Genomic DNA, 12,966 nt, shown 5'->3' with positions numbered 1-12,966 from the left:
CCCTGAAGGCTGGAATAAGAGGGCGTGACGTCGGTTGGTAGAGATAAGCTCAGAGCACGGCATCATTCTGAGGCTGTGGATGATGGTAACGGACCGTGAACAGAGCCTTGGTGGACGCCAAGGCTGAGAGACATGGAGTCACAACAGCAAACCTAATAGGAGAGGTCCAGGAACCTGAAAAAGCAGCATCCCCATCCTCTAACCCCATCCTGCCCACGCCCCTAACCCTGCCCCTGCCCACACCCCTAACCCTGCCCCTGCCTCTGCCTAAAACCCTAACCCTGCCACACATCTGAAATGACCCCCTCGACACACACCTTTCTCTGCACCCCTCCCCTTCAGATTGAGAGCCACAAGCTTCCGTTCCGGGACACGGCGAAGGCGCGCGTGGACCACGGGGCGGAGATCGTGACCCGGTCACCGAGTGGTCTCACCCCTCCGCACTTCAGCAACATGTCGTCCTCGGGCAGCATCAACCTGCTGGAGTCTCCGCAGCTCGCGACGCTGGCCGAGGACGTCACCGCCGCACTGGCCAAGCAGGGCTTGTGAGTGCCTGGCCCCCCCCACCTTCCCCAGGGCCTGGCCACACCCCCACCTCGCCCAGCCCTCCCGTCACTCCCCCTCTGCAGCACAGCAGCAGGCTGGAGCCTGCTGGCATTGTGAACGAGGGACACCCCCAGCTCCTCGACTCCAATTGAAAAATATTATTAAAAAAACCTCGAACTGTAGTGACTGCATCTGGGATATAACAGAAAAATGTTTTTTTTTCTTTTTTGTGTTGGTTTTAATCACATTCAGAGGAGGTAGTCTGTAATTACTTTATTTGTTTTTTTCCCCCCTCTGTTAAACAGTATGTATGATCTTGGTGAACGGTTCCCACCCACCACTGGTCCTGGGTCATTTTGGCATGATTATTCAGTTGGAAAATGCTTGAGGTTTTGGATTAGGGACTGGTAATCTGGTCCTGGAGGTCAGTGTTTTAATCCCTACCAACCTCAGAGCCTTTTCTACGAAAGTAAGGGCAGAATTTCAACATTCCACTCAAGACATGATTTTCTGCCTCCGTCAATGCATGAATACCAGCTACAAACACGCATCAGCGGTAAATCATGCAAATCCAACATTGCATATATATGTCTATATATATATATATCTATATATATATATACAGACACACATATGCACCAGATCAATTTTCAACATAAATTACTCAGCCATTTTTAAAAAAAGGGATGACATCTACTATAATAACTTCTTCTACCTGTAATATTGCATTATTGCAAGAATAAACTATGGTATGATGAGCATGTATCAATTTTAGTGCAAAAAAAGGTTATTTTCTATTTTAAACAAAGGTTTTAGTAAGTTATTTCCAGAATTATTGGGAAAAAAATGAGTACTTCATGTTTTGTAGAATAGTAATTATGTCATGCTTCCCCGATGGCTGCATTTGCAGAGCTCCCGGGTCCATATTAAACCATGCCTCATGGGGGTGCTAGAAGGCTAGCTAGCTAGCTTTCACAAAGAGCAGGACTCGTTTTTAGGATGTGAATTGACCGTCAAGGCAACAAGAACCCTCAGACTCTGTGAACACACATGGTAAGGCGGATGATGATGGAATGCATTTAGATAGCACCATGCACAATATAACAACACATTACAGAGCAAGAGGAAGCTCACCTCCACCAATCCAGTGTTTATCAGCCATCTGAGTGATACACAGCTGCCATTTGGCAGCAGAACACTCTCACCTCCCACAATAGCTTATAGCTGAGGTGGTGAGAGAGGGAAACAAAGCAATGAATTTGAATGTTTTCCACATTTGGTGTGGATTCACCTCCTGCATGAAGGCCAGATGGACATGCCATCATGTGACTTAGACCCCCCCCTCCCCCCATGACAACATGGTCATAGACAACCCACTGGACCCGGAGAGGCCTAGGGCTTGCAGTCATCAGAGAAGCTACCTCAACAGAATTACGGTTATTATTTAAGACTTTTCAATTTAGGGAGCAGCTATTTTTGGACACATGACTCTGTGTTCCAGACCTCGGTCTATTCAAGTTACATTAGGATTCTAGTAGTTTTGTTTTGTGTAAAAATAAATAAAAAAAGAAAAAAAGGAAAAATGTTATTGAAAAAGAAAGGAGAATCTCATTCATCTTGCATCTGTTTGATAGTGTTATAGTATATTTTTCTCTGTTGCCATTTGTGCTCCCCTCTGCTGGAAACCCCTGATGTTTGTTCCGCTTCTGTGTTTCTTCAGCAAGACTCCTATCCCCTCTGCCAGTGTTAATGTACTTATGAGGTCATGTAGATGTATGCAGTTTTCCCTCCTCTTGAAATAGTACTGATAATCAAATGCTCTTAATAATGACAATAAAAGAACTCATTAGCATGAAGTGTTTTTTGGCACACATCTAAAAATTGTGACCCACTCTTTGTGACCTGTGTGTGTGCGTGCGTGTTTGTGTGTGTGTGTGTGTGTGTGTGTGTGTCTTCATTGCACATGGAAAACCTGAAGTCTATCATGGAAATACACTCACACAAACACAGAACAAAATGTTTATAATAACACCATTTAGCAAAACATATTAGTTGTTTGCAGTTGTCTGCTCTTATTCAGCTCCCTCTACTGACTGAAGCTCTTGCTTTGCACAGTACCCCTTTAGTACCTAGCAGCCTAAATCCTACACGAAGTGAAGAGCTTTAAAATAAATTCAAAATAATTGAAATGATTTCTATAGGCCTACAATCACAACACAATCAGTCTGTGTTGCGTTACATTTCCTAGCACTGGTGTGCTTGTCATGCCTGCCAGGCAATACATATCTCACAAGGTAACAGAATAGGCAAGGTTCTTAGACTGCCTCAGCTCCATGTCTCAAATGCTCAAAATATTGCATTTACAGTATCGTGCTGGTGTGTAAACTCTTATCCAGTAAATCAACAGATGAATGTAGTTTGTTGAAAATATTGCATAGCTCTTCTTGTTTTTCACAAAGAAGCACATTCGTGCTAAGGTTGGGAAACTTAAAATGACCGTACAGGCTACTATAAGTATAAGCTCAGTTTTGTTAGTGTTCTTTCTCTTCTCCAAAATGACATAGAAAAGGAATATCCACCTTGTTTGTTTTTTCCTTAATGTAAATAGAGAATAATAAAAGAGAATAAATATATAAACCATTTATTACCAAAATTTTGTTCACTAAAATGCAATAACATTTGATTTGATGTGGATTTTAAAGGCTGTAACCATGTCCTGTTGTAATAAAAAAATAAAAATAAAAAAACAAAACATCTATGGCATACACAGCTAATGTAGTTGAAACATTCTAGCTGTTGCCTACTTTTATAGCGTCTCCCCTTTAATGTATGAATGTAAGCATTTATCGATGGTAGATCCTAGTAGGTTATTGGTTGTCGTCTACGATACTGTCCGTGAAGAAATAGTGCATTTAAACAAATGCATACTGAATTTTATTCTGATCAGCTAGCGTGTGTTTAACCATATTGTTGTTTGGTAGCCCTTTAAGTCCCAGAACTTATGTTATCAATTCCGACTGCAGGGATTTCACAGATGTTTCGTAGCTACTGTGTCTTTAAGCCAGACGGTTTCGCTGTAGATAAATTACCATGCCGCTCCCAGCCACTGTTCAGGGAGGGTGGTGCTGAAACCGGAGCTCCGCCGTCCGCTCAGTACTTGCAGCCATTTTACACACAACCCAAACATAGTGATGTCGTGAGGCGACACATCACCTGGACCGACCGTGCCCAGCGTCTGCCGAAGACCAGCCGGCGACACGATGGTGAAGAGGAAGAGCTTGGACGACACTGACCAGGAGTGCGGCAGGGGGATACCGTTCCCGATTCAAACCTTCCTGTGGAGGCAGACCAGGTTAGTGATGTAGGCTACGTGATTGATAACAGGTGTTCGGCACTGATTGGGCGGAAAAGACTGTGTTGCGTGATGGCTGTTAGTTGCCAAGGGAACTTGTTCCTTATGAATACGTGGACGACATCTGCGTTTTTTTTAAATTTCCTAAGCAACCGACCGTGATTGTTATTAGCATGGAATAATTTCTTATACAATATGTTCCATGTCACTACCATATAGACCGTTCGTTGTGTGTGTGTGTGTGTGTGTGTGCGCGCGCGCGCGCGCTCGCCTGTGTGTGATTGTATGCGTAATCACTCATACGTTGTGAACGTTTTATTTGCGAAAATAAAACAGAGGAGTGTAAAAAATATCAAATTGAAAAGGAGAACCCATCGTTGTCACCTGACGTTTGAAACTCTGGGCCATTAATCTACTTTAATTTCTGCGCCTTTACACCGCGACCGTTTGTCAGTTACGATCTAATAGAAATTATGTTCAACCAGTGATGCACTCACACCCACAAATTTGTCTTATCCTTGGAGTAGACGTGAGCTTTCAAAGTCAAGGGTCCTGCCAGATCCTCTAAATCTATATATTTCATTCTAATATCCGATTTGTTATAACATAATTGAAACATGTAATGTGTTTGTCGTTGCAGTGCTTTTCTGAGGCCGAAGTTGGGCAAGCAGTATGAAGCCTCTTGCGTGGTAAGTAACCACGGTTTTCAAAAAAGGTTATCAATGAGGTTAATAACGATTCATCTACCACTAATCCGATCATATTATAATTTCGAATGTTTCTCATTTTAATGCATTAAAAGCCAAACTGGTCTGAGCAATGGTAACCTTGGAAAGCCTAATGCCCTCACTCTGCTACTTTGTTTTGCCACAAGAAGAAAATGTTTTGGTGATACACAGGGACATGTTCATTACATTTCTCAGCACCTTAAAGGCATACATTGCATGCTAATCATTTTTTCTGGAAATTGTAGCAATACAATAAATAGACAGTTCATAAATGTAAATATCAGCTGCTCCCTCACAACATGTCTAAAACAATTAAACTACAAGCCTGGCAATGCTGAGCAGATCTGTTCTAATCAATGATGTAAGCTGCAAAAAAAAAAAAAAAACCGAAAGCATTAATTTTCATAGGTCTGTGTAGGCAATTTCTATAAGCAAATATGAACAATTAAACAAACATGTATGGAAAATAAGTACAAAACTGCCACTGATGACCAGTAGTTTATATCCTAAAGAACTAGCAATTTGTCTGAATGGATGATGCCCTTGTTCTACTGATGAAAACAAATGTATGAAACAAATTAATCTGAGATGAATGTCAGTGAATAGCTTCATGAAACCATCATCATTATTTTAGAATAGATGGATTCATTATTTGATTAGCTTATAATACGAGACACACATTGACAATGCATGGTAGCCTCACTCTTCCATCAGTGTTGTCTATCTGACTGTTAAACTTTTGGCCGCCCAAATATAATCAAAAATATTCAGTGGTTCACAGTAAATTAAGAATGGTCATACAGTAAGATGCAATTATCCAGAGTGGCATACAATATTGTGCACATGGTTTTAGATAAACACCTGTACTGATATGATAATAACACCATGTGAACTGTTCATTTAAAAAGATATTTGAATGAGTATTGTCCATAACTGTCATGGAGTGGCATTATTAGGTTCACATTGGTACATAGAGTAGCAGTACAATATGAAACCCTCTCCTTTCCCTGGCAGTCGTTCGAGCGGGTCCTGGTGGAGAACAAGCTCCACGGGCTCTCTCCGGTGCTGTCGGAGGCCATCCAGAGTGTGTCGCGCTGGGACCTGGTCCAAACGGCGCTGCCACACGTGCTGCACTGCACTGCTATCCTGCTGTCCAACCGCAACAAACTGGGTAAGGCTCTCTCTGTGCTCCCCTTCCAAGCCCCAGCACAGGCTGTCCATCCCTTACAGAGGAGTGAGTAGAGCTGAGGTCTCTGAGCATGCCCAGAGAGGGCGGCAGGTTTCTGTGATTAACGATAGACCTAGCAGTGCTTTGGTGCATTGACGATTCTGCAGTGTCATGTGATTCTTGCGCTTGTTTTTATAGGGCTTGGTGTGATACACCTGTTTGTTCCTCTTGACTGTGATTTGATGTGTGTATTTTTTGAGGGCTTGTTACCTTTATGTAACTGAATATGTCAATTGAGAGCTCAATTTTGTTTTGCGGTGATGACCTGGGCAAACATGGTACAGGGATTATGGAGCCAGTCTGGCACTTTTTTCTTTACCTGCTGCACAAGTAGTAATTCTGAAGTAAAACATAGAAGAGCTTATTGGCAGAGTGACCCATAGAAGAGTGTGGGCCTCTTTTCATCCTAAATTGCTGAGAAAACTAAGAAAGAATCATTTCAATACCTGTGAAACCTTATAATTTGCTTGTGTAAAATGTTTTTTAGATTTTGTTGGTACGGAGTGCATAATGATAGAACATAGCTGGTAGAAATGTGAGCAGTAGGTCAGCCAAAAAAGGTGACCAATGTCTCAAAATACACTATTAAGTCTAATAAAATGCTGTGTTGTGCATGCATATGGTTGCTAATTAGTTATAGATTAGTTTAGGCTATCACAGATATTTTGGCTCCATGCATAGTTAATACATGATTGTAGCATATGTAACACATAATTTTCCATGCAACTGCTGACTTTTGCAGAATTTATGTACCTTTACTTGTGTTTGTTATTCTAAAATCTCCTTGGGACTTTTCTGGGCATGGTGCTTTTTTCTGTGTGGGTGTGGGCCACAGAGCCTGTGGTTTGTAATCTGATTTCAATGGAGAGTTTGTTGCCATAGCTAGCTATCTGCTGTAATGGCCCAGATACAGCGAGGCAAAAAGACAAGCAGACGCGACTCATTCTGGAACTAGAGCTGCTGTAACCTTGGAATTGCTTTTCCTCGGTGGCGTCAGCTGAAGTTCGCCAAGGGGATGAAAAGTGATGCAGAGCTGGCTTGTTTTCATCCCCTTGGTAAACTTCAGGTTTTTGACCAGAATGTCTATTTTTTAAATTATTTGTACATGTCCAGGTTGTGGTCCTGATGGTACAATGTAGCCTATTGTCCGTTCCAAGTAATTAATGGGAGAAATTTCACGGTAGTGTCTAATGAATTAGAATGTGTATGACTAGGTTGGGTACTCGTGGGTGAGTGGGCGGGGTTGAAGAGGGGAAAGAAGACTTATTTGATTGTAAACACAGTTTGTGTGCGTATGACATCTGTGTGTTTGTAGATTGCTTTCAAGTGAGCTGGACATCACGCCCTCTGACCTTTTGTTTACATCTGGTCAAATACCGGACATTCAGCTTTAAAGTGTTTAGTGAGAGTGTGTGACCGGAGCTATTTTCCCTTCCCAAGGATTTTTGCTTTAAAGTAACTCTTTCCCCATCCTTCTGACCCTTGACCTCTTTCCCCTTGTGTGTCTCCAGGGCACCAAGATAAACTGGGCGTGGCTGAAACCAAGCTGCTGCACACTCTGCACTGGATGCTACTGGACGCAGCCCAGGAGTGCCAGCAGGAGGCGGGGCCAGGTCTCAGGTGGTCGGGCGGGGGCGGGGGCAGCAGCAGCAGTGCCTTCCTGCAGCCCATGGGCAACCCGGGCTCCCCCCCGGCGCCCCAGCACCGCCCCGGACCCCGCTGCAGCGCCGGCTCCCTGGACGAGGACGAACACGCCCGTGCCAAATTCTTCCATAAGAGCATGTCCACCGTGGAGCTCTTTGTCTTCCTCTTTGCCCCCCTCGTCGGCCGTATCAAGGTTCTTGCCCTCCCTCCCCCTATTGCTCCTTGCTTCATAACTTTTGTCACCAGAGATACCATCCTTATTGATCCTTGTAGAAATGAGGGTGGTGTTGTACAGTGCAGAGATTGATTGGGTGCCCTGGCTTTCCCTCTGACTGATGAGGATCATATTTCTCTGTTGTGCTGCTCCATTACACTAAATTTATTAGGTGTCTTGTAAAAAGAAGTGGTAATATAATATTAACAATGTTTAATGACATTGTCAAATACTTTATAAACATGCATACATAATGTGCATATATACACATGCAATTGAAAATGAAGTATCAAATATAGCTCATTTTGGTATATACTGCAGATTTTTATAAACTTTTACAGATATTAAATCATCAATCATGTTTTCTATCAGTTTCATATTTATGCTTTCATGTCACTTTTTTCATGCAAGTAATATAGGGAGGGACACCACATGCTTTTGGAGTTCCAGTTTTAGTTTGACTCATTGTATGTTAAAATAATGCCTACTGCGCCAATCGTAATTGAAATCATGAAAGCAAATGTTCCCAAGCATTGTGTATCTTGCCTTACCTTAGTGTGACACCTTATGTACAATGCCTTTCATAATTTTGATATCGAGTGAAGTGTGTCATGCTGAATTTGATTGCCCACTCTTGTCCTCAGTGACATCACAGTATATTATACTTTGTGGATCCTACAGGAGTCTGACCTGACCTTCCGATTGGCCAGTGGCCTAGTGATCTGGCAGCCAATGTGGGAGCATCGTCAGCCTGATGTTCCTGCCTTCTCCGCTTTCATCAAACCTGTGCGCAACATTGTGACAGGTGAGTCACCTGCAGCTATGTAGCCTGAGCTCACAGGTGAATAAGTCTGTTCCTCCACCTCACAATTCCAGTTCACTTCCCAGAAGGTAATTTTTACAGTAAATTGAGACTGATGATGGACTCTTAAATATCTCTTGAAACTCCTGGCATGCTTTGAAAAAATGCTAAAATTGTCAAAAATCCACTCTCTATAAAAAGTGTGGTGTCTGTACTGTGAATTTTAAGCAGCTTGTTCTCACACCTGTGCCAGCAACGTGTTGCTTGTTACTTGACGGTTTCCTTATCTCACTAAACCATTTTGGCATTCCAGGAAAATAACTGAAATTACCTCATTTAAATCAAAGCATTATGAACTGATCAAGTAAGGCCATATTCAAGGGAATATAACCTTATTGTAAGCTTTGAAAATGTGAATTTCTCCATTTATTTTTTAGCATTATCTTCTCGTGACATTGTTCATGTTTATGTTTACTCTGTTTTTCTGCTACTGTTTTTAAATGTTAAACAAAATAAGTTCATTGCTGTTACCAGGATCTCTGTATTGTTTGGAAATATGACCCAATTCATCAGCAGAATATTAATGTCCTCCTCTTTTCACTCATGAAAATGGTCATATTTCATACCACGTTAAGCAGATGCTAATGAGTTGGAATGTATTTCTTCCTCCATTCTTATCATTATATCAAATATAATCCATTTTATCTGCTGTGTTCCTGCTATTTTTAGCCAAGAGAAACTCCCCCACCAGCAACCAGTGCAGTCCCTGTGGGTCCAGCAACCCTGGCCCCATGGTGAGTGTTCAGGCAGTGATCAATGCTGCTTCCTAATTAAGTTTCCCTGCGGTCATAACCCCTCTTTGCAAGCGCACTGCGGAAAGCTGAAGTCATTTACTGCCCTAATCAATCACTCTTGTTGTCTCGGTAAGGGGTTCCAGGTGGTGTGCGAAACTGCCCAATCAGATTCCTCCTCCCCAGGGGCAGGTGGGCAGAGCTGTCGCCGTGGCAACTCTGTGGAAGGAGGTGGCCCTTCCCAGCCAGGTCCCAGAGAAAGAGGTGTTCAGCAGAAGAAGTAGGGGAGCTCATGCGTACACACGCGCACACACGCACACACGCACACACACACACACCCACACCCATACACACACGCACCAGTGCATGTGCTGCACACACTGGCAGGCATGCAGGCATGTTTTGGTTTTTTTTCCAGTGGAAGTGCGAGGTTGGGTGTCTGTCAGCCGAACCTCAGTCAAAATTGAATCAGCTCATGAATAAATCAGTCTGCTCCTTGCTTCCACATTTCTATAGCACCTAGTCCCATTCTCCTGAAGAGACACCTATTTGTGATGCTGTTAATAATAATAATAATAATAATAATAATAATAATAATAATAATGAAACGTAATTAATTTATTTTTATTTTCAAAAAATTTATGAGGATACATCACATGAATGGAAGGCCACTCAAGAAGACGTGACCAACAACACAGCACATGGAGTTAGCACAATGAGAACATGTTATATTTAAAATAAAGCTCTCAATTACATATATTGCAACTATGATATGTTATACAGCATATTGTGTTGTATAGCATTGATCACTCAATATATTCCCTTTTTTCATTATCATTAGTATTTTATTTACAGTGTACTGAGTGTAATGAATATGGCATATATAAGGAAAGAAATGTCAATGCTGGGCTTGCTGAATCTATGAGATATTTTTCCAGAATGCTAATAAACAGTAGGTTCATTCTGGTCTATCCACAGTGGGAGTAAACCATTTGCATCAGCTTGTTTGGAGCAGTCACTGCGATTCTTCCTCGTGTCTGATTTCCTCTCCATCTTTGTCACTGTTCCTCACACCTGTTCCACCAGTCAGAGAGAGGAGAGAGAAGCTGGTCATGTGACGGGGGCCTTCCTGGTTTGATAAGCGGCTGATGAAACTAATGAATCATTTCATTAGCGCAGTAGAGGGGAAGGCTGAAACCCCTGAGCTCTGGGGAATATGCACGTCTCCTCACGTGACTTTGTTTGTTAATGACTGTGGAGGGGCAGGAGTCAAGTGTATTCACAGGGCATTGGCTTAGTCCTGCAGGGAAATATTTATGAATTTCTCTAACAGAAATCCAGCCATAAAGGGAGTTACAGGTGATATCCACTTTTATAGTCTCAGCAAAAAAAGAAAAAGAAAACATGCTGAAATTGGCTTGACTTTTCCCAGGGCTAAATGCCAGGTTTTCAGTGGGTGGGGTATTAGCAATTTAACAAAAGAATTCCGTTTTCAGTATTCAGTGAAATCCTTACTATATGCAGTATGTAAATGACACTTGTCCCTACATTTTTGTGGGTAGAGCAAGCTAAGTTGAAAATGCCTAAGCATTGCTCCTTCTCTGAATGTGGAGAAAGCAATACACTTTTTTTAGTTTCCCAAAAATCTGGAACTCATGTAACAATAACCCATACAGTTAGAATTTGCAGTGCCCATTTTCGGCCAGAACTCGTTGCCGAACAAGGTGGATCGATAAGTAGACCTACCGTTAGCTAGCGACAATTAAATAGCTTTCAAGCTTAGACATGAGGAATCAAATACATTCTTTATTTGGGCGTAATGTCTGGAGTTTGAGGCTGCCGTTGAATCTAATGTTAGTGTGCAGTAGCTCAGTGTTACAGAATTATTACACATTTTATGATCTACAGGTTTAACTATACGATGGCAAAGCCTAGTTTATGTTGCTTTCTTTTGTTTTGCCTGGAAGTGTAAGGTTACTGCATGAGACGATCTGCTCTAACTGGCTCTTACATAGTTAGCGATGAGGAATGGTCTACATATGACGTTTCTTATGGATATGAATGTTAGTCAGTGCGGGATACACCTCCACCCTGTCCTTGTCTGCTGTCAGGTCACAATTATCCAATTTAGTGGTTATAATTGGTTTAAAAACCTGAAAAAAGGTAATCAATTGTCACTTCTGGGGAATATAATCACAAGTCAAATCCAGTTTCCTGGACCTTTAAAATACCAGTTAAAAACCTTTTTATAAGACAACTGAATTCAGTTTTTCCAGCATTTGCTTTTAATGTTGCTTTCATTAGATAGACCACTGCATATGTCTGAGGCATGAAGGGAACTCAACTGTGTTTCTTTAAGAGTATGGGGAGGGGAGGGTTATTCACACGTCTGACTCAGCCCTGTGTTGCAGCTTGCAGGTCCAGTGAGCTTGAGAGACATGGTGTTGACTTGCACCACATTAAAAATAACATTTGAGTTTAAGTAGGTTAGGATTTGCAGGACAAGGAGAGTAATAGCTTGCGGGGAGCTACAGTTTATGAGCTGGTTTTACTGGCCATATTAAAACCGCACAGCAATGTAGAATTGTGCAATTACAGCAGTAACAAGAAACTATTTGGAGTAATGTAGAGCCCTCTGCAGCAGCTATAGAGCTCTGTGTACTAACAGTAGTCATGTAGAGCTCTGTGCAGTAACAGTTCTCATGTAGAGCTATGTACAGTAATAGTTCTCATGTAGAGCTCTGTGCAGTAACAGTTCTCATGTAGAGCTCCGTGCAGTAACAGTTCTCTGTGCAGTAACAGTACTCATGTAGAGCTCTGTGCAGTAACAGTTCTCATGTAGAGCTCTGTGCAGTAACAGTACTCATGTAGAGCTCTGTGCGCAGTAACAGTTCTCATGTAGAGCTCTGTGCAGTAACAGTAGTCATGTAGAGCTCTGTGCAGTAACAGTTCTCATGTAGAGCTCTGTGCAGTAACAGTTCTCATGTAGAGCTCTGTGCAGTAACAGTACTCATGTAGAGCTCTGTGCAGTAACAGTACTCATGTAGAGCTCTGTGCAGTAACAGTTCTCATGTAGAGCTCTGTGCGCAGTAACAGTTCTCATGTAGAGCTCTGTGCAGTAACAGTAGTCATGTAGAGCTCTGTGCAGTAACAGTACTCATGTAGAGCTCTGTGCAGTAACAGTTCTCATGTAGAGCTCTGTGCAGTAACAGTACTCATGTAGAGCTCTGTGCAGTAACAGTACTCATGTAGAGCTCTGTGCAGTAACAGTTCTCATGTACACCTCTGTGCAGTAGACAGTGCTGTGCTTCATGTACGGCAGTGGTGATCCAGAGCTGTATGATTCTTTTGCTGCTTTGCGGTTTCTGCTCATTAATGCAGCTCACGCAGCCAGTGCTGCTGCACACAGGTCCACATCATCGCTGCCGGCCTGAGCCTGCCTGCCTGCTCCCGCCGTGACTGCAGCTGGTGCTGGTCCTGATGCTGCCGCCATGGCAACCCCTGCCGCATAGCACCCTAACACCGGGGGGGTTGACGCTGTTGTGCTGTCACTTCTGTTACCATGACAACCTGTCACAACATCAAGGCTGTGTGTGTGTGTGTGTGTGTGTGTGTGTGTGTGCATGTGCATGGTGTCAACCAGTTAATATGATGCAAGATA

The 12,966-nt window shown here is 42.6% G+C and overlaps 2 protein-coding genes across 41 annotated transcripts in view; both read left to right on the top strand.

The window, feature by feature from the left end:
- The window catches only part of map2 (microtubule-associated protein 2), a 95,527-nt gene extending 93,120 nt beyond the window's left edge, over positions 1–2,407 (top strand). For all 22 annotated transcript variants that reach the window (XM_035393649.1, XM_035393641.1, XM_035393638.1 and 19 more), the window contains one exon: positions 343–2,407. In XM_035393649.1, coding sequence (XP_035249540.1) covers positions 343–549 — 207 coding nt within the window. In that variant the 3' untranslated portion in view covers positions 550–2,407. The remainder of the gene's footprint in view (positions 1–342) is intronic.
- A 1,071-nt stretch (positions 2,408–3,478) lies between these two features.
- The window catches only part of LOC118214123 (protein unc-80 homolog), a 52,335-nt gene continuing 42,847 nt past the window's right edge, over positions 3,479–12,966 (top strand). For 11 of the 19 annotated variants that reach the window (XM_035393736.1, XM_035393738.1, XM_035393735.1 and 8 more), the window contains exons 1-7: positions 3,480–3,898; positions 4,539–4,587; positions 5,641–5,797; positions 7,366–7,691; positions 8,394–8,517; positions 9,244–9,308; positions 9,443–9,585. In XM_035393736.1, coding sequence (XP_035249627.1) covers positions 3,807–3,898; positions 4,539–4,587; positions 5,641–5,797; positions 7,366–7,691; positions 8,394–8,517; positions 9,244–9,308; positions 9,443–9,585 — 956 coding nt within the window. In that variant the 5' untranslated portion in view covers positions 3,480–3,806. Of the gene's footprint in view, positions 3,899–4,538; positions 4,588–5,640; positions 5,798–7,365; positions 7,692–8,393; positions 8,518–9,243; positions 9,309–9,442; positions 9,586–12,966 lie in introns of all 19 variants that reach the window. The other 8 variants (XM_035393730.1, XM_035393727.1, XM_035393734.1 and 5 more) reach the window with 1 other exon arrangement.

Source organism: Anguilla anguilla, chromosome 15 (genome assembly GCF_013347855.1).
Source record: "Anguilla anguilla isolate fAngAng1 chromosome 15, fAngAng1.pri, whole genome shotgun sequence".
NCBI lineage: Eukaryota > Metazoa > Chordata > Actinopteri > Anguilliformes > Anguillidae > Anguilla > Anguilla anguilla.
The sequence above is the reverse complement of the archived record's forward strand: the minus strand, read 5'-3'. Positions and strand labels throughout refer to the sequence as shown.